General features: G+C 41.6%; 1 protein-coding gene across 1 annotated transcript in view; it reads right to left on the bottom strand.

Moving 5' to 3' along the window:
* Positions 1–10,615, bottom strand: part of DCP1B (decapping mRNA 1B) — a 40,395-nt gene extending 29,780 nt beyond the window's left edge. Inside the window, exons 1-3 of the mRNA XM_054632409.2 lie at positions 10,442–10,615; positions 9,248–9,288; positions 6,977–7,104 (exon numbers count right to left, since the gene is read on the bottom strand). Coding sequence (XP_054488384.1) covers positions 6,977–7,104; positions 9,248–9,288; positions 10,442–10,576 — 304 coding nt within the window. The 5' untranslated portion in view covers positions 10,577–10,615. The remainder of the gene's footprint in view (positions 1–6,976; positions 7,105–9,247; positions 9,289–10,441) is intronic.
* Positions 10,616–21,636: the final 11,021 nt, after the last annotated feature.

Raw genomic sequence — 21,636 nt, 5'->3', positions numbered from 1 at the left:
TACGCATCAAAAATTAAAACTTAAGGCCTTCAGCAGCGGTGTCTACAAATTCCACTGAAAAACATAAATTGTACTTAGTTTAAAGGAAAATATGAATAATAAGGCAGCCCTGCAAAAACTAAATTTAGAAATACTTATTAGTACAAACAACTTCGCTTTAAAAGCAACAAACAAAAAGGAATTTTGTAGTTCTTCCTCCTCAGTTTTTTAAATATCAACTGTAAAAACCTAAATCATAGAACATGTACTCTCCACAATACCCAGATAAAAAACCCCAAACACCCTAAAGCTGAATTAATTAATAGCTGCTACTCCTAGAGTCACAATAATAATTCAGTTTGGCTGGGGCCTCTGCAGTTCACTTAGTCCAGTGTTCTGCTCAGAATAGTGGCAGCTTCAGTATGGGGAAAGAAGAAATCATGATCAACTACAAGTTGCCATAAAAAACTATATTCTATGGCACTTTTTCAGTTGATTTATTTTTAATTTATTTTCATGCTCCCTTCCCTAGGTTAAAAATCCACTCCTCCTTCCATGGATTTAAGCAGAGTTTAGCCACAGGTTTCAAACCCTGAAAATTTTGCACTGTCGAACAAGCAAGCCAAATAACCTGACTGCTAAAGCATAATTACTGATGTTAAAACCCTCTTTCCTTGAGCCAGCACTGCTGCATGTCCATCTACCCCTGCCTGAACTATTAACTTATGCCATCAAGTTATAATAATATTTTTATATTTCAGTAGGTAGGCATTAAAGATTTTCAGGTAGCCTTGAAAATTAAAATGAGACAGAAAGCATGAAAACCTAACATATAAAGGCACATATTTTATGGTTTTAGGGATAAAAATGTAAATTGGTATCTACACTATTTCCAAGGGGCAGTTTATTATTTTCCTTGACATTCTGAAGTAATTTTTACCATTTTCTAAGCACATTAAAATCATTGGTTAGTTGAAGTATAGACCACAAAGGCAGGAGCTATATGGGAAATGTAGTAGAAAATTAGTAATGCCTTTATCTATGTTTTTATAAACTGGTTTATGAACAGGTAATTTGAGTGCAGGTACAAGGAAGTCAATAAACTGAGTGCCAGAATCCATCTTGCATGAAAAAAAAAAATTATCATCATTATGAATCCAATAAATAGAGGCAGTTAAAAGCTTGCTTACTTCTCTCAAGAAAATTTGCAGATTACAAACTATTAAACAGTTAAGTTGGACAGAAACTTAAACAGGTTTCCAAAAAAAAATGCATGCAACATGACAAAGTTCATGCTGCATCCTTCATTTTCTGGGTTTAGAATTAAAAACATGAATTAATTTAAAACATTAATTACTTTCAGCATGAATGTTTCCTTTGGAAATTTAAAAAAGGAAAAGAATGCCTGTGCTCAAGAGTGTTAGTATTCCAACACTTTCAGTAAAACTGAGGTCTCACTTTAAGGCCAGGAACATCCAGGGAAGATAACCATGACCTCTGCTGTTGTTCTGCCTTGCTGGATACACAATGAATTTTTTAAATGCTGATCAAAGGAGAGAAACTGGAATGGAAAAGAGGAGGGATTTGTTTGTATCTCTGAAACAAAAATATCTCCAAGGACACAACCTCAGGTAAAGCACAAACATTTGCATTCTCAGAAATGGCACTAGTCAGTCCAGGCAGACTTTTAAAAACAGCTTTACCCAAAACTGTTTAGCAAAAAAGAGGCTGAGAAGGATAAATCCCTGAGAAGGGCAAGGCCCTTCTGCCAAAATTACCTAGTATTTCTACTAATAAAGTTTGAGTTTGCACTTTTGGGTCAAATTGACAAACACTTTTCAAAGGGTTTTAAACTACAGAAATATTTTCCTAAACAAAACACGCAGGTTGCAGCAGGCCAGAATAATAGTTCTGCAAACAAACTTAAGCTCAAAAAACCTGGTTGTTTTGCTTTGCTAAGCTCAAAAAACCAGTTGTGACAACAACATTGCATTTTGTGTGATGATGCAGCAACAGAAAGCCATGTAATGTTTCTGAATCAGTAGACCCCTGATTTGCAGACATTTAGAGAAAAAATAATACAAACTGCACTAAGTCAAACACATTTACAGGTATTTGTTTCAAAATTCTGAAAGAGGAAGGAGCATTTGGAGAATAATCAATTGAATATACATTTCTATTTTCTGCATTCATCCTTTTGGGGTTGTGATACTGGACCTGATATTGAATGTTGGCAGGACAGAGGCTGATAAATGAGGCTCTCCTTTCCAAACTGGTATTTTTACCCAAACCAAAAACATCAAACAGAAACTCTGTTACATCATAAAGACAAAGGCTGGAATATCTGTTTTGCCTGTTTCAATTGACCAAGGAGTCAATATGCAGAAGGCCAAGTCTAAATATAGACACAAGGAAATTTAACCACCAAATGCTGGTTTAATTCTCAAATTAAAAAAAAAAAACAGAAGAAAGAAGAGGTTTAAAATACACAATTACACAATAATGTAGTGTAGATTATGAACACATTTCAAGGGGAAAAATACACTATGGTAGCCAAAAGAGGACTGTTTTTCATCATATATTCTTTTTTACATATTACTCTGATTTTCTTCTTGTTGCTTCCTACCTTTTCCCTTCAGAAGTAGACTTGTAAAGTCTTCCAGCTAAGATATTTTTTCAAGAGAAATGCTACTTGCAAGGTCACTGCAGAGGTGGGATACTTATAATCCATTTGTATTTTTATCAGGATGTATTTCCTTAGAAGGGTGAACTAAAATGTGCCACAATCAGTCTCAAAAGAAGATGAGTTGCTCTATTTAAGAGCACTCATGGATACTGTAACAATCTAATAATGACAGCTAATAGTTTGAGGAAAATATAAACTGTTACCTTTTCCTAAACATTTTACAAGCACTTGCCCCCAAGCATCTATTTGGTAAAATTTTCATACATAATTATGAACTATGGAGGAAGAAAAAAAAAAAACAACAACCCACAAACCACAGATAAAACCCACAAAATTTCTTTAGACAGCTGGCAAACTTCCCTCTCCCTCCCATCCCATTTACCAGATGTCTCTGCAGTGTAGGAATCTGGGAAAATAATACAAAATGTTCAGGGTTCTGATGGACATATGGCAGCAGGTTAAAGTGAAAAACTGAAACAAGTGTAAGGTTATGTACAAAGCACGTGTGTGTGGACAGATTTGCCAAAACCAGGCATGTCTGCTCTGCTTTGGTAGCACCTGCTGACCCTCTGCAAAAGCCCAAATTCAGCAGACACCTTTCACTAGGAAGGCTTTATTCCATTTCAGGCTCAGGAGATGACAGGAGCAAAGCCCTTGCTACAGTGTGGCACAGAAGTGAAAAGAAACTTCTGTGTCCAAATAGGTGCAGAAACTGTCAGAGAGAAATACTGGCTGACATGTCACACCATTTCTTTCTCCACTCAATATAGCAGAAAAGCACCCAATTAACCTGTATCAGATCACTGTCACAATTAGCATACTATTTTAAGGTAGGATCTTGTGTTCTTGGCAGCTAAAATGCTCAAGGTGAAGCCAGTTCTGAGATAAGCAACTTAATATTCCCCCAACTCCCTGTTTGCTATAAGCATCAAAAGCAGAATTCAGTGATGAAAAGGTAAATGAGTGAAATCAAGAAATAATTCCCTGACCCAGCACACAGACAAAAACAACTGGTACAGTAGAGAGTGGGGAATAGCTGTAATTATTATACAGCTGCTAAAGGGAGAAAATTAAGGTAATTTAATCAATAATTTACTGCTATATATTTCTTCTGAACTATCTCATATCAATCAGCATCAAGGCTTAAGCAGCAGGCTCTGACTATTGGTTTTCCCAATAACTATCAGGAAAAAACTAATGAAAAAAAGTAATAATTATGTAGTTAAGATTAGTCAAATATATAACTCATGAAAATTTAAAAATTGTTAGATCACCTAAACAAAACCAGAACTACTGTCCTGCTCTCAGAAAGCAAGCATCTAAAATTGCAGTTAACTACAGAAGTTTAAAGGTCACATTGAAAATTGCCCGTTTGAGCCATAAACCTTCTGTTCCTTGGCGGACAAAGATTTCAGCTGGCATGGAAAACTGTAATTCGAGCTTCCCTCCTGGCTTTGAAATGAATAACCCCAGCTCTACCCTAACAGATTTCCCAAAAAAACCTTTACTGTGAAAGAGTGGATCAGAGCAAACATTAACTGGCACGCATCCCAAATCCAGCCTGAAAAGTCCTGGAATTAGACTGTGCCTCCAACATGGTGTTCAGACAATAATTCAGCTTAAGATGACCAGGATCATAAGAAACAATAAATGAAATATGGAAAAGTAAAAAGATTAAATACAGATTAAATACACCTTTTCTTTTTAAAGCATTTCTAAAACTTACATTTATTGTGTACAGTTTTGGAATTTTTTTCTATTGATCATATAATGGATACAAAGCAAGCTTTACATCACAAAATGTTGTTGGGCTTGTCCAGTACACAAGCACCACCTTTTGCTGCCAAAAAGATTTATTTTAGACTGTGAGGTACAACCAGCCACAGATACTCAGCTGTACAAAATGAATTTTGAATATTGGAAGAAACAAAACAATGGGCAAGGCCAGCAATTTAAAAATGCAGAGGAAATTGTTAGTTTTGTTAGATGCGATAAGGAGAGCTGTATGAAAAGCAGCCTGAGAAGTCAAACAACAGGTTAGAAAAAGATAATTTGTTTCCAGATACTGTTAAGTATTACTGTCAAACTGTTCAGTGTTCTGCAGAGTAAACAGCTGTCCCTGAGTACTCCTTGTTAGTATGTGAAAGCAGGAGATAAAAATAGTACCACAGCATAAGGGCCTAAGCAGCCCAGTTCTGTAAAGTTCATTTAACAATAAACCTCAAGCCTTAGCTTTGCAAAAAACTATAAAGGCAAGTTGTACAAGAGCAAGAAAATATTCATAAAGAAAATTCAAGAGGATATTCAGAACTGTATTTGGATGAGACCCTTGTGAAAACCCACAATTATTGTTAAGGAGATCCCTTTATTTCATGTTGCAAAGGCCTTGAAATACAAAATAAGGAGGAAAGGGCAAGAGGTATGTGCAACTCAATGAAGAAATCACCACACGAACTGTAGGGTCCCAAAGAAAACCTGGACAACTCAAATGAGTTGGTAAAAGTTGTCTTCCAATTTGCTCTGGAAACAGATGTCTTCATGAAAATCTGAGAAAACAACAGCTTTTGCTTTGAACTATTGACACCTTCAGTTTTCTTGAAGAAATAGTAATTTAGCCTTTTAAAGAATATTTTAGGAAGATAAGCAGCTAGTGGTAACATAACCTTATACCAGAACTCACCTGATACTGACAGAATTTATAGGGTTTTTTTAGTAAAAACAAACATGAATCTGCTCTCAGACAACCAAATTCACAATTCAATTAGGAGGTACAGATTTACCCATGGTTAGATCAAACAGCTAACCCTGGTAAAAATCAGATCCACAGACCCAGGCATCCTGCTCAGAAGCACAGGCTGCTACTAATATTTGAGACCCTGCAAATCTAAAAATTTCATGTCTCTTAGTGAAAAAAGAGCTTACATCCCCCAACCCCTGATTTTCCTCTTAGTAAAAAAAATAAACAAATTACAATTTATGTGCAGTAATCAGACTAAAAACTTATTTTCTGTCACCACAGAATTATGCAAACTAGTAATTACTCATTATACCACTTGTGTCAACAAAACAGAAAAATTAATAGATCAGGTTTCAAAAGGTAGATGTTGGTATATGCATACATAAACTCCTAATGAAGTTTCAAAATGAGATCAAACAAGATTACAGCTACATAAGAAAAAGCCTTCAAAATCAGATGGAATAAAGAGGTGTCACAGTACTTAAAATCCTGATGTCTGGCCCAGTCTAGGTTAGCCTGGAGATGTCTGCAAGTCTTTTCAGTTTGCTTCTGAATTCCAATTCTTTGTCAGCTTAGAAAATAGTCTCAAAAACAGCAGTTTCATTTAGGCTATTTAGAATGTTCTTCCTCCATTGCTTCTACCACACAGTGTGTGTGAACAACAGGATTCCCTCTTGATCTATTTCCCAACTCCACATTAGTTTATGAAATAAGAAGGTCTAGCAGATTATCAAATCAAGCTACTTTGCAAGCCACGGATTGCTTTTGCCTTTACTTCATCCAGAGGGAACACTTGAGCATCACAGTTCACACAAACCACTTCTGAAATCTGTTTTTATGCACAAAGGACAAAGGCCAGATCAGGTACTACAGCTCTGCTTCCAAGCACAGCTACAAAGTGAATTTACAACTGCTCCCTGCACATTGTAACAGTCTGTGTGCAGATCTGCATGCACAAATAAGCTTCCTCATGTCTTCCACTCATTGCTGAGCTTGCCTGACACTTGCTAATTCTTGTGCAAAGATAATCAACAGAAAGCCCAAAGTAATAACTCTGTCTTTCAGCGGGGTTTAAATTAGACTCAGCATTATGTTGTCAAGAGTTACCCCTAATAGCTGAGGAGTAACCTGCCTTCCAACGTGCTCTAAGAACAGGGTTCTGGAGCTGGAGCAGAACACAGGGCCTGGATTGGCTGCATTTGTCTATTTTTATACAGAAAAATCAAGACTACAAATATTACACTGAGACTTCCCAGCAGTGACTGGGGTGTATTCAGAAAAGACACACACACACACTTTCTCTCAGCCCATCACACACAGGCAACCACAAACATCCACAATTTGTCAGATAAATGAGGAGATCACTCCTAAGCACATCCTAATACTTTCTTTAGTAGAGTGGCATTTTAGGGAACACTGGGCAATTCTTCTCTTTCAGCACATCAAAAAAGCAAAATCCATTCCTCCAGTTTCACCCCTTGAATGCTGCAGTCCAAGCACTTGGACTACCTTAACCAAGAACAGACTGAAGAGAACCTGACTCCAATATTTAACCCAACATGTCACATACTTACACCTGGCATTTCTGTAGAGCAGAAAAGGGTCCTGGAGCTGGAAATCGAGGTCTTTAGTAATGGGTTCTGTTCGGTTTTCCATGCTCAGTCTGTTCATTATTGTGAAACCATGCCTTGGAGAAGCTGATCTGAAAAGGGACAAGTAGATATCCCATCAAGTCAAGGGAAAAGGTAATCACAACAATTTCTTTGTTGGGTAGAGCTCCAAATCAATTATTTATTTATTTCTAAGAGATGCTACAAAAGTCTAATTTTGTTGCCAAGGAAATAACAATTGACTCTTGCAGTTTTGGTAATCCTTTTAATCATGGCAAAGGCCTACATTATGTATGAGAAATAAACAGACCATCAGCATCACATGATCCAATGCCACCATCTACCCTACAGCTCCTTGCTGGACTAGAAAGCAGCAATCAAACCAAGTCAGAGCAAGGCAAGCTCTCAGCACTCAGGTGAACAACTGCAGATACTAACAGTCATCAAAGAGAGAATTTTCTACACCACCTAAAATGTGAGGATAAAAGCCACCATGTGAGAAACTGAAACAGGTTGCCCCAGAGCAGCTGTGAATATGCTCCCATTCCTGAATAATCCCTGATAAATGATGAATCTAAGCCATGCTATGACTCTAAGTCATTATACTCATGCATGGAGATTACACTTCAAGGTATTTAAACTGTTAAACCTGTCATGATCCTGACAGGAGACATTCCTTTACAAACCAAGTTTGGCAATAAAGGAAAAGATGATGGCCAAACATTTGGGAAAAGTGCCACCTCTGCTTAATTGCTGGTGTGTGGATTTCTCTATGAAACCAAAATACTGGAACCTGTATTACAGGATTGGAGTCAACCAAAGAAATCATCCTTGTTTGCAAGGGTCAATATTTCACTTCAAACAAACAAACAGACAGTCCACTTCCACTGGTGTTCACCCAGTTGGAAGTCTGATTTTTTGACTGTTCCTCGAATTCACAAAGATGAGCCGGGCAGTGAGTGAGTCAGCCCAAGTAAATTGGTAACATCATTTTATATTGTGACTAAGGTAATGAGAAGAAACAAACACAGCACCAGTGGTCTCCAATCTGTCTGCTGGCAATGTGTTTTCCACAGGACTTCATAAATTTGTTTGTAGTCACAGAAAATTCAAGTTAAAACTGACGATGAAGGCAATGCGTGCTGTTACTCACAGTTTACAACCTGTTCCATACTGCTGCCTAAAGTGCAGCCAGGCAGTGCCCTAAATGGAAACTTCCTCAGGCAACAAAAACAACAGTGAAAGATAGCAAATACCAGAAGGACCAGGTTTCATGTTGTCAGTTCTTGAGCTTGGAAACCAACATACCAGGAAATACTGCTTCTGTTTTGCAGCACACAAGTCACCACATCCACCTCGTGCCAGCACAACAAAGGGCTTTCCTCTTGTGGTGGTAAACTTACAGCATCTGATCCCCACTGACCCGAGAGCAGCTTAGAAAAACTGCTGATGACCATCACCACTGCAGGGGCTGAAACCAGCACTCCCACTTCCCACAAAGCTCCCAGGCTCTTGGGCCTCTCTGTCACCTCACACACTTCTCAAAACCATCTCCTGCTTTTTCAGCACTCCTACCAGATCCTCTTTGACACAAAAGCTGGAAAAGTAACTTTCTGCTTTGGTGTTACACTCAGCAGCTACTGCAAAAGCTGTTGACCGTGCAACCTTCTGATTTTAACAGCAGTCACAGAGAAATGCTGGGGCACCAACATGGAATCCCCACAACAGAACAAACACATGTGCTACAACAAATGGTGCAAAAAATGAGGTTCTGAAAGCCACAACCAGAGCTGCTGCTAAAAGAAAGCATGAAAAACATCCAAAATGTTGGATGAAATACGCATGAAAAATGAACAGACACAAGTAGTATGAAAGTTCCCTAAGTAGGGGACACAATATTTCAAAAGCTCTGCCATTCCCTTCCTTTCAGCAATATAATTATTTATTTCACTCTTTTTTGTTCAAACAATTTTAAATTGCAAATCCTATTTAAACCATCACAGAAGATTTCTACAGTTTACCAACACTGACATTTAAAGCACATTTGGAAGTCTTATCAAAATACAAGTTCATGTCTCCTTCAAAGGGTTTTTCTTCCCACATTTGCTTCTGGCAGTTTCAGTTTCTTTTCGCCCCTGAACAAAGGGGAGCATTTTATTTCATTCAGCCATCCTCCATCCCAGCCAGCTTTGCCATATCCACAGATTTCACCTGTACGTGTCAAAATGTGCTCACCTTGTGTAAACAAACAGTGTTCCCTCCACATCTGTCTTCTCCTGAAGAAAAGGAACATTAAGAAAGTTGAAAACAGGGCAGTGTTTTGGTCACCACCAGTGAGCCCCCTTTTCTTTGTTTTACCACTACCATCAGCTACACCTCTCTCACCCAAAAGCCAGGAAAAAATTACTTAACCAAATTTCATGGGTTGGTGGTGAGAGGCTGGAGCTAGCACAGGTCACCATGCAGCTGACCCCGGGTTTGAGGTAAGATATGGAAGTGGGTTCATTCTAGGCTACACCTGAGCACAACACACAGGCAAGAGGCAGAGAGAGGAGTTTTCAAAGGGCACCTGCCCTCCGGGGTGTTGTTTGGCAGAGAAATGGGGGAAAACAACACAAAAGGCAGATTGGGCAGGTTCTTCAGACACAGGTCCTGAGTCTCACTGTTACAACAAGCCAAGAACCACCTGCCAAGAGCCTAAATGTTCTATTACCTAGAGTTTCCCCAAGGTAATTATGTTTGTACATCCTACAACAATGCTTTTAGCACTGGTAACTCCACCACTCTTTTGCACGTGTTTGGGTTCCATTACAGGTGTTGGAAAGGCAGAGGAGCGCCTGAGGCCCGGAGCCCTGAGTTAAACCCCAGCCCTGGCTTAAACCCCAGCCTTCCATGGCCTTGAGATAAAAACCAGCCCTGGGTTAAACCCCAGTCTTCCATGGCCTTGGGATAAAAACCAGACTTGGTTTAAACTCCAGTCTCCACAGCCCTGGGTTAAACCCCAATCTTCCATGTCCTTGGGCTAGACCAAGCCTCCTCAGCTTTAAATAAACCCCAGTCTCCCACGGCCTCAGGCTAACCCCAGCCTACACCACTCCAGATTAAACCCTTTTCTCCCACAGCTTCACGTTAAACCCCAGCCTCCCCCGCACGTGGCTGAACTCCTCCATCCTGCAGCCTCCCAGAGCTCCATTCCCGGGCACCCCGTGGCCCCTCAGCGTGCCCAGGCCAGCTGTCCGTAGCAGCCCGGGCACACTGCCGGGGCACACCGGGAAACACCGGCGGGCCCCGCTCGCTCCCCCGCCCTCACACCTCGCTGGGGGGCGGGGCCTGCCGGGGAAGGGGGCGGGGCGTGCCCGCGGGGAGGCCCCGCCCCCTCGGCGCGCGGTGGGCGTGGCGGGGCGTGGCGGGGCGGGAGCGCGCACGTACCCACTGGCTGGCGCGGTGGCCGAAGGTGTAGAGCGCCACCTGGCTGGCCACGTCCACGATGCTGCTGATGTAGGGGTCGTGCTGCCGCAGCGCCGCCAGGCTGATGTCCAGCCCCCGGCCCAGCGCCGCCGCCATCTTGCGCCCGCCGCGCAGACCCCACCAATCCACCGCCGAGCCGCGCCGCCCCGGGAGCAGCCGCCTCAATCGAGCGCCGAGCGGCCGGCGCTCAGGATGGCGGGCGGTAGCGAGGGGCGGGTCGGGGACAGGGGCTGGGACAGCGGGGACAGAGAGACGCGGGGTCGCTTGGTGTGTCCACAGCAGCACAGGGACACGCCAATCCCACACACGACACAGGGAGCCGGGCTGAGCATGGTGGCTCCAGCTACTGCCTATCCTCCTGGGACTGCTGTGGTGCTCCTGCTGCGGCTGGGCTCATCCCTTAGGGGTGAGAGAGAGATGCGGGAGATGCGCCTGTTTAGTCCAGCTTCAGGTCTCTGTAGGAAAGAGAAAGCTAAGGGGGAATCTCACACATGTAAATATCGCCAAGGGGAAAGTGCTAGACTTCAGCGGCGCCGAGAGACAGGACGAGGAGCGGCGGGTACAAACTGAAACACAAGGAGTTGCATCTCAGCATGTAGAAGAACTTTACACTGAGGGTGGCAGGGCACTGGAACAGGTGCCCAGGGTGGCCATGGGGTCTCTCCGGAGACATTCGAAGCCCATCTGAAGGCGTTCCGGTGCCACCTGCTCCAGGTGGCCGTGCCTGGGCGGGGGTGGGACGGGATGAGCCCCAGAGGTCCCTTCCGAACCGAACAGCTCTGGGATTCTGTGTGGGTGCTGTTGTGTGCCTGCAGAGAGCGGGACCGAGCGCGTCCAGCCCGTGTGCCCCTGAGGGGCTCTGCCCGGCTGAGCCCCCCCAGGCCAGGGAGAGCAGCGGGCCCGGAGCACTGAGCCCACAGGCAGCCCGTGTTTGCTGGCACACCCTCACACACCCCTGCACCCAGCTGAAGGGAGCAGCATTGCAAGCTAAACCATCACACAGCCCTCGTGTGCATAAATATACACACAAACGCATCCATATATATATATATATATATATATATATACACACTCGTACGTGCAGCAAGCAGCTGAAACCTAAACAAGCATGCTATAATATGGAGTTATACAAACAGCGAGCAACAGATAGACAAGACCAAGGATTCAGTTGCCACCTTCTCCCGTCAGGCACACATGTTTATTACTAATCTGTTGGTACTGACAGTTTACAGCAAATACATCAGCTTTATGAGGCATGCAGATAAGCTCAGTAAGTACTTCCATGGAAAAGAGTTGCTTAACCCTCCTGTCTGAATCCCCTGGTAGAGCAAGTTCTTTTTAGTTTATCACCTCAGTCACCACCTTCCCTGTACAGAAGCAGTAGGGAGATCTATTTACTGCCAGAGAACTTCCAGGATGCCCTGGAAGAACCAAGGTGGTGGTAGTGGATGCTGTCTTAATTGTTTGCAATATTCGTGACACAACATTTTCAAAAGGACAGTAGCTGGACAGAGGGGATGAGGTCTGCTGTTGGGTTTTCTTCCCTTCTTCTTGCTCCAGGCCAGATGGAGCCAGTGGGATAGAGAGAGCAGTACCATCTATTCCAAGAGCACATGGGCAAGCCTAGGTAAAAGAGTCCCATCATGTGAAGTGAGGATAGGAGAGAATTGAGAGACAGCAAGCTGAGAATTAATAGAATTAATGTACGGACAGTGAGTCTCTTGAGTGGAGCTAGGAGTGGCCATGTTGTCAAAAAGGACAGAAAGAAAGGCTGGTTTTTGGGACTTAGGGGAGACTATTGGTTTTATTGTATCCCAGAGGGCCACCAAAAACTGCATCACTAAGAATAAGACCTACAGCTTGCTCTGCAAGCATCTATTAGGAGAGGAAACATCTGAACATACTCTGGTTATAATCTGTCTCACTCTCATTTCCTCCTTGTCTAAAGCCACCTTGACTCATTTGGGGCTGTGATGAAACACAGCTTTAGAGTTTAGAATTCTGTGGTTTTTTTGTGATGCCTGTGGTAGGAAAATGGCTCTAAGCAGTTCCACTGCAAAGCTCTGGCTGACCTACAGATCCTGTAACAGCAAGGAAGATACATGGGCTCATGGTGGACAAGGAAAACTGCTGTCCTTAACGTGACCCAGAGTAGAGACGCAAAAAAAACCCCAAAACAACAAACCAAAGACCAAAAGAAAAAGTAGTAAGTAGGAAAGATGTCAGCTTTTGCTTAAATAATTAACAGATGCACATTAGTTTCTTTTTGCTGATTAAATAGTTCTCAATTCACAGTTTCCAAGCACCCTCAAGCACATTCCTCCTCATGTGCTGGGACTTCTCTTTACCATCATTTTCAATTCTTTGGCAATTCTCCTGCTTACACAAAGTCCTAAATTGTCACCAAGGATAGAAGTGTGAAACTCTTGGAGTCCCACTCCTTGACTTTTCCTCTACAGATGCTTTTCCTGCCTCCAACAATAATACTTTAAAAAAAAAAAACAAAAAACCTGCCTTTTTTTCCCCCCCTTCAAATCTCTTGAAGCAGGCTGTCCTGTCAGATATTTTGGCTGTGTGTTTCTGTGTGTAGCTGCTTTTTATCACCTCCCTCCCAGGTCCCAGTGCTCCTCTCTCACACAGCTGGACAGACAGTTCCCTGACATTGTGTTTTGAGTCAGCAAACCTGTCAGGCTTCTGACCAGGCCTTTTTATATTTTCTGTTACACTCTGAGGTACCTTCAGCAGGTTCCAGCTGTTTTCCTGCATAAGTGGAATATAATTGCTCCTTCCATTTAGCCTGAAGTAAATATACTTAATAAAGCCATTAGTTCTGCCCTGGTTTATGGGATCACTTGATAGACTAAAAATTTTCCAGTGAAACAAGACACTGTTAAGAAGAGAAACACTATGAATTCTCAAAAAAAATTAAGGATGTTTTAGCAAAAAATGTCATAGCTTAAAAACATTGATTACTTAAACTATGGTTCATTTTCTTACAGTCAGTAATCCAGTAGTTCATGACAAGTGTAAAATCAAGTCTGAATGATTTTGCTGTAATTTTGTTTATGAAACAAAGTCATTTTCTAGCTTTCAAAATGTCATCATTTCATGCAGTATATAATTAGAATCTAACTGTTTTGTCTTCTACCTACCTGGATACTGTTTTGTTAAAAAAACCCAAACCACATCTTGCTTTGGATATGGCAAGGAAAGGATTTTTTTGTAGGTAACAAATTTAGGCTAATTTAAGGCAAAATCCACACAGCATGACATTTTGAAGGTCTCCTTTAATAAAAAATGTGGACGTGATTAGGCCAAACCTTTTCAAGCAGTTATTAAACCTTCACATTCAAGAAACTCTGCCGCTTTTAAAGATTCAGACATGCTTCCTCCAGCAAATTATTGGCACTGAGCATGTGATTTTCCATGGATTTATTTGGGGGCACTGCCGAGCCCCGCCTCAGGTCCCAGGCATTCAGTCCTGCCCTTCTGGCACCTTGGTTCTGGCCTGGCACAGGTGTGTGCATGGCCTCAGTGTGAACCAGACAGATGGGGGAAATGAACTGTGTGAGAAACAAGTGTTCACAGCCCTGCTGAGCTCACAGCCTCCCCTGGCTGCCTGCCTACCTGCCCACACTCACTCCTTCCTCTGAGCTGCACCTTTTTCTGATAAACAACAGAAATCACTTGAGCCAGTGTAGTGCTGAGCACCTCATTTGCCTCACTTCCTCTTCTCCAGCCCCTTTGGAGCTGTAATTGAATGGTAGCTGCCTTTTCCTTCCTTCCCAAAGGCTGCCACAATTTTTCTCACCCTGACTGGTGGCACCACTACTAGAGGGGAGAGTGCTGAGGCAGCACTCCTAAGATCCTCTTACTGATCCAGGGCCACTCATGTGCATTTGTGTGAAGCCTTCCAGCATGCTGCTTTCCTGGGAGCAGCAGGTTGCTCTGGTGGAGCCAGAATGATCCAGCAAGGCTTGATTACCCACGCTCCACATATTCCTGGGCACGTGCCTTCAGTGCTGCACCATGGCAGCTCTCCCTCTTTGGGCCAGTGCCCTTTGCTGGAGCCTGGCAGCATCCCTTCCCAGGCACAGATAATTTCATATGTGCTCTTTTCAGGCCACTGTTATTAAGGCTCTCAGTAGCTTTGCACAGGAGCACTTTCCTCATGCCCAAAAGTTCAAATTTTAGGTCATGCTCTGAGAACGCTTCTTAACTCCAGCCCTAATGGTTAAAATAATTTTAGTCTTTTTGTTGCTAAGCTTTATTACTTGCTGAAGGTTCCTTCATGAGTATAGGGTCAGACTATTGCAGTTTCATCTGTTGCTGTTATTAAAATACTCTCTCTATACTAAAACTACTTTCATTCCAATTCTAACCAGCTCCCCTCCTTCCCCCATATAAACCCCAGCACATTAGGTTCTTAGCAGGCACACACTTGTCTGCCATGCAGGTCTCTAGTGAAGCTTATGAGACTGTTCTGAGAATTTCTGCAGCATTAGTCCACAGAGATGTTGTTATTATATTAGAAAGGTTACATATTGCTAGAGTTTCATACCTCCTTGATGGTTCTTGTAGGCAGCTCCTCTAAGCACTAACTCTTCCTTCTTCTTACAGCAGCCAATTGACGCCAGTTCTCTCTCACTTGACCACCCCACTCTTTTATAGAACTCTTCTTCTCATTGGCTGCAGCTGTGGCCTGGTAAAGTCAGGCCTGTTCTAATCTTTGATAATTGGCCCAGCTGCAACTCCTTAGGGGCAACATTACTTTCTATACTGCTTTTATTTTCTTATATTCTACGCCCGTACACCCAGGAATGGGGTAGCGTTCTTCAGCATTGTTGGATTTGGATTCTTCAGCATTGTTGGATTTGGATCATTTACTGTGATTTTGAGGGTTGCATTTTTCCTGCATGTAAGAGCCTAGTTTTTTACCAAAGGACTTTTTTTTTTTTTTGACAGACTAACTGTAGTGGGGTAGAAGATAAAAAAATTAGTGTAGAAAGTAATGTTACCCCTAAGGAGTTGCAGCTGGGCCAATTCTCAAAGATTAGGAGCAGGCCTGACTTTACCAGGCCACAGCTGTAACCAATGAGAAGAAGAGTGCTATAAAAGAGTGGTTGGAAAGCAAATTGGAGTAAGCTGGCTGCTTTATGAAGAAGAAAGAGTCAGTGCTTTGAGGAGCTGCCCATGAGAAACATCAACCAGGTATGAAACTTTTGTAATAAGGAAACAACAGTATAGAATCTCTGTATGAGATGACAACAATTTATTGTCATAATCACTTAGCAACAATATAACTTTTTCCTTCTTCTTTTGCTATGTGTTTTTTTACAAGGTACTGAGCTTTACCTTTTTGTAGGCCCAGTTTTTGCTAGTGGTTTAGCTTGGTGAGAGCTAGAGGAAAGTTACCTACTATCATTAGTAGAACTACACTTTTTCCTTTCTAACTTTCTATGTATGTATTATAATTGTGAAGAATTCTTTTTGATTTATCTTCAGTTACTTTTCAGAGGGCATAATCTGAGCTGCAAAAATAAATTCAACACAAGGAAAAGGCTTATTTCAGGAGGCAGAAAGGAGAGTTTATATTAATGTAATTGCATTGAATTCTAGTGTTGTTCAGGAAAACTTAAAAAAACCCTTTTTTCTGTATGTTTGTTCAGTAAAAACTTTTATTCCTATCAGTGTTACATTTTCAATGTTTAAAGTGACTGTATAATTTCACTGTATTGTCATTAGGTAAGCAGAAATGGGAATATGATAAACTAAAGAAGATGTGTGGAATATTTTGTGTGTGGAGTGTTTTTCCTGGTTGTGTTGCCTTTATCCCCAAAAGTTGTCTGACTTCTATAGCTATGCATTTGTGACTGTGATTCTGTCAGATCTCTTAATCAAATCCTAGATTTCATCCTCCAGTCTCTCTCTAATGCTGATAATATTCCAAATATATATTGTTTTTTTCCCTGCTATAGCAAAGAAAAAATACTGTCAAAACTTACGGAAGGCTTTTTCCTCCTTCTTTATTTATTTAATGTAGCAGAACTCACTAACTGCCGTAACATTTCTCATAAGGTTTAACTTTGCAAATTCCCTTACTTCCACCCCCATGCTACTTTAATTAAAGTTAAAATTTAACACTAGATTTTATCCTGAGAAGGCAACCATTTGGAGCCAGTACGTGGGGTTTTTTTCCTGTGATTTTGTTATCACAACTGTCTGTGCTAAAGTTCAATCAAATATTATTGATAGCTATTACCTTATTGCTGTCCTGATAAACTGACATAAACTGTTTTGAGCCATCAGTTTCATTCTTTGCTTGCTTGATTGGCTAGACAAGCCACCAAAATATTGAAGAGGATCAGGCAGTCCTGCTATTTCCCATAGGTTAATGAGGTACAGCAGCAATGATATCTTCCCTAAGATAATGCCTTTCCAGCCACATCTCCCTGGTAATCACCATTTAATTTGGCAGAATCAAACACCTGTTGCTCTAAAAGAGGTATTTTCCAACCAGTTACAGAGAAGATGCCCCCTATTTAATTAATTCCTGGAATGGAAAGTTTCATTAGATAATTACACTAAGTCAGGCTTTATTTTTATGCCTCACCTGGCAGAGCAGTTCTTGCCCTGTGAAGGGAATGAAGTCATCCCAGAGCTGTTGTTGCAGAGAAATCCACGGTGCTGGGGAGCTGTGCCTGTGGTGACAAAATATCTTTTTGTGAGTTCTGAACATTCCCACCAGCTTTTGTTTGAGCTAATTGAGGAAGTAGAAAGAGAAAGTCTGAATAACTTTATACCTTTAGCTGTTACAGTGTTACTTTACCAAGAGAATTTGCATTGTTCCCTTCTCAGCTGGCGAAGTATCCTCTTGGGTTTTGTTGGCATGTTTGTTTTTTAAGTGAAGAATCTTGGTGTTTGTTTAAGACTGATACAGCATTTCATAGCTTTAGATGTAAGTGAATGAAGAATGTTGCAACAGTACTGAATTTCAGAGAGCAGATAAATATAAGGAAGGATCCTTAGAGTTGAAGAAATCAAGCAAATGAAGTGATGTTTCTGTCTTAAATATTCCCTTAATGCTTTTGTATTTTTGATGGCTGCCCATAGGTATTACTGTGGGGAAATTCTTGTGTTACTAATGGCTATTGCAGCTCTGCTCCTCCATGTGGGCAGAGCTGCTAAAGGCTCTCACAAATACACCTGCAATTAGACTTAAAAGTTACAATTAGACTTAAAAGCTGTTCTAAGTGTCTTTTAAGGTAAGATCACCTAACCTCTGATAGTGTGTGATTTTGGCACGACACCTTAGGTGATCATTTTTATTTGTTACTGGCTTTATTTTGCTAGAAAATATGAAGAAGATTTTTTTTTAAAGCGAGCTTCCTTTCAAACTGAAAATAGACTTTTTCCCCCTTTGTTATGCAGTATGTTGCAATAAGGATCCAAAATTACCTGTGTTTTAAATGCAATTACTTGGAGCTTCTGGAAGAGTAAAACCATTTCATTTTTATTTTAAACCTACATTTTGGGCTTTATTTGTGTTGCTTTAGGGTTTGCGATAATGAGAAGAAAGGCCTGGGTAGAAAAAAGAGTTCAGATTTGTGTAACTGAACCAGAAAACAAAACTTGGTAACATTTGAAGTGTTGCCCTTGGAAACAATAAATGCAATCTATCCCTGGTTTTCAGAAGGGTTGGATTTAGGCAAAGGCACCTTCCATCAGGCAGCCAATACAAGATTTAAGCACTTTTGAATGAGATTTTGAAGTGGAAACTAAAGGTATTAGCACCACAAACCTCCAGTGAGTGTCTGAGTCTGGGTTTATTACAGTTGCGTGAATTTGTTTCCCTCAGTGGCTTCTGAGAGCTGTGAAGGCATTTGGCTGTCCTTCTCTTACAATCTGATTTTGTCATTTTCTGCTGATGCTGTGCTGCTTCTTCTGTCAGATTAAATTTACAGGCGTATTACCTCGCCTGACAGAAACATGAACTGCATGGATTTTTCAAAGGATAGCTTCCATAAGGAGTAACAGGACAGGGTTTCTTTTTTTTTTATTGTTTTCCCCCTCTTATTTTTCATGCTGGTTTGCCTGAATCTGTTAATTTTATTATCATCCTAAATTAATCTTATAACATTGAGCTGAGCTTGCTTTCTTATCTACAATGAAATTGCTGTGTCATTGAAGCAATAGTAAACCTACCAAGACTGTGTAAGACTAAATCAGGTTCAGGACATTTTTGTTGGGGGTTTTTGGTCTTTACTTTTGACTTGCTATGCAGCTTTAAGGAAAGATCCTTTTGCAACTGTTTCCACAGCTTCTGAGGGAATTCTGTTAATAAAAGGTCAGATGATAACAGCATTTCCTGGTGCTCTCAGAATTCCAGGATTCAGGTTAAAAGGGGAATCTGAAGGTGTTGTTCAATGCGAGTATAAAGGAGAGATGAGGAGTGGAAGAAAACTCCTGAGTGTGTTGGTGCAATACAGAAACATCCAGACTGGGCAGGTGGGATGCAGGAATCACAGCTGGTGTCACAAGGGGACAGAAGGACCAGGAGGCTTGGGATGGACTGCAGGAACCAGGGCTGAGGTGGAACAGGGCTTGATTGGGAAGGCAGGATTGGTATGCAAGCAAAACTGAAGGAGGTTTGCCACCAGAATGGGACACCTGCTAGGAACGAAGTTAAGTGGAAATGACAGACTTGGGTCTGGAGGAAGGAAAATTCAGGTAGATAATGCGACTGGAAATAGAGTTAGAGGAGTGTTTTGATGGAAAGAAATGCTGAGCACAAGGATGGGTAAGCAGTGTGCTGTCATTACCAAGAACTGTCCTGCCATGACCATTTTTCAGGTCACTTTAATTGCTGGTTGTGATGTGACCTAGTTGGAAGTGGGTGCTGCTACAGAACAGAACTTATGGAGAGTCTCCTCTCACACAGCACTGAGCAATTGGAAAGCAGATACAGCATCACATAGATTTTCTGTCTCTGAGGGGTTTCTGAGGGATACAGACCAGCAGAGATTAAGAAGGAGATGTAGACTTAACAATTGTAGAAGTTGATTAACCATCAAGAAAAATGTTGTAGTGATTGAGCAAGCATTTATGAAATGATGAAGTCTGCTAGAAAGCAGCTCTGTTTTCCCTACTACTTGGCAACAGTTGCCACAAGACATAGAAGCCCTCTGTACAGTTCCAAGAGAGATGATGTGGTCTAACATTTTCAAATGTCTAAGTATCATTAGCTCCAGCTGATAAGTAGCAGTTCCATTTTATCCTAAAAGTCATACTTATCCTAAAAGTATGTCAATAGAGACAATGGTTTGAAGTGTGGTTTAGGATATGGAGGGAGTTTGCAAAAATTATATAAACCAAGCTTTTTTGTCTGAGTTTTAGGCAGTATATGTGTGTGTGTTTGTATACAAAAAAAAAGAATCCCCAGGCCCAAAAGAGGCTCATTTTACTTATCACTAAAATTTTCAAGCAATGAAATGATGTAAAGCTTCTCTGAAGTTTGATTTCCTCTTATCTGCATCAACTCCATCAGTGATGACTCCATTTTCATTCAGTGTAGGTGAATAAGATTGCCTGACCTATGGGTTTTTCCTTTCACATGGCTAATCCATCTTGCTATGCTAGGAGAGAATGATAACCACATTAGTTTTGTAATTGCATTGCTTCTGAGCTGTCCTGTGGTACTGAGGAATATGATCTTTGTGAATGAGAACACTGTGCTTCAACTCTTACTTTCTAGTAACAAGAAAGAGATCTCAAATTTGCCTTTTCTGTAAAAATGTTTCTTCACAGATCTTTGACTTAAGCTAGAGTAGTAGCAACAGGAATGGAGATTCCACAGGATTTCTGGGCAACCTAGTCCAGTGTTTTATTACCTTCAGAAAAAAAAAAAAATTCTTTGTGCCTAATTAAAATTTCCTCCTTTATGACTTGTCTGCTGCCTGTCATCCTTTTGCTGTGTACCTCTGGTAAGAGACAGGCACCAACTGCTCAATACCCTGCTCTTGAACACCTGAGGACAGCAAAAAGGTCTGTCTTAGTCTCTTCTTCAAGCTTAGCAAGCCCAGTTCTCTTAGCCTGTGCTCATTCAATGTGTGCCTCAGCCCCCCTAATTCTCTTAGAGGCTCTGGACTTGTTCTTATTGCAGTGTCTTGTACTGAGCAGCCCAAAACTAGAGGAGCATTCCATTTGTGGGCTCTGAGTGACTCCACTGTGACCTGCTGGCAACATTTTTGGTGAGGGGGTCCAGGATGTGGTTGGCCTCCTTCACATCCAGGGCATGCTACTTGCTGGTGTTTAGCTTTTTGTCTACCAGGACACCTCTTTTGCAAAGCTGCTTCCCAGCCTCTACTGATGCATGGGATTATTCTATCCCAGGTGCAGGGTTTGGCATTTGTGATTTGTGGCACTCCAGGGAAATTTTCATCTTTCTGCCATATCTAATGTACAGTTCTACAACTGAGCTACAAAGTTTTATGGGAAACTCTAAGGCCTTGCTAAAGTTAATGAAAGGGCCACCCATTTTCCTCTCCTTGTCCACAGAGCCAGTGATCTTGCCATAGAATAGTCAAGTGAGTGTGGCATTGTGTGTCTTTGGTAATTCCAACCTGGCTGTTCCTTTTTATCCGTTGTCTGCTTGGATATGGATTCTAAGATGACTTACTCCATGATCTTTCTGGAGTTAGGTTGACTGCCCTACAGGAGGAGCTCCCTGGCTCCTCCTTCTTGGAGATGGATATGGTGTTTGTCTTGCTGTTCATCAAAAGCCTCACCTGACAGTTGTGACCTTTCAAAAATGAGAGGAAAACTTTACAGTGGCCACCTTTGGTCACCTTTCTCCTCATCTTCAGATACAGCTTGTGTTGTCCAAGGATCTGGGCATGTCCCACTGGCTTACATGCACCACTCCCAGAGCCTGACCCTAGGCTTGGAGACTCTGAAGGCCTAGAGAAAAACCTTGCAAGGACCTAAACCTCTTCCCCCAAAAAACCCCAAACAGCCCCTCCCCACTCTGAAAACCAAAAATAAAAACCAGAAAAAGATATAAGGCCAAACCAGTCATTGAGTGCCTGAGCCTTATCCATGTCCTTTTTCACTGCTTTTCCTGCCAGACTGAGCAGTGGGGCCATATCCTTCCCAGC

Source organism: Agelaius phoeniceus, chromosome 5 (genome assembly GCF_051311805.1).
Source record: "Agelaius phoeniceus isolate bAgePho1 chromosome 5, bAgePho1.hap1, whole genome shotgun sequence".
Taxonomy (NCBI): Eukaryota; Metazoa; Chordata; class Aves; order Passeriformes; family Icteridae; genus Agelaius; species Agelaius phoeniceus.
The sequence above is the reverse complement of the archived record's forward strand: the minus strand, read 5'-3'. Positions and strand labels throughout refer to the sequence as shown.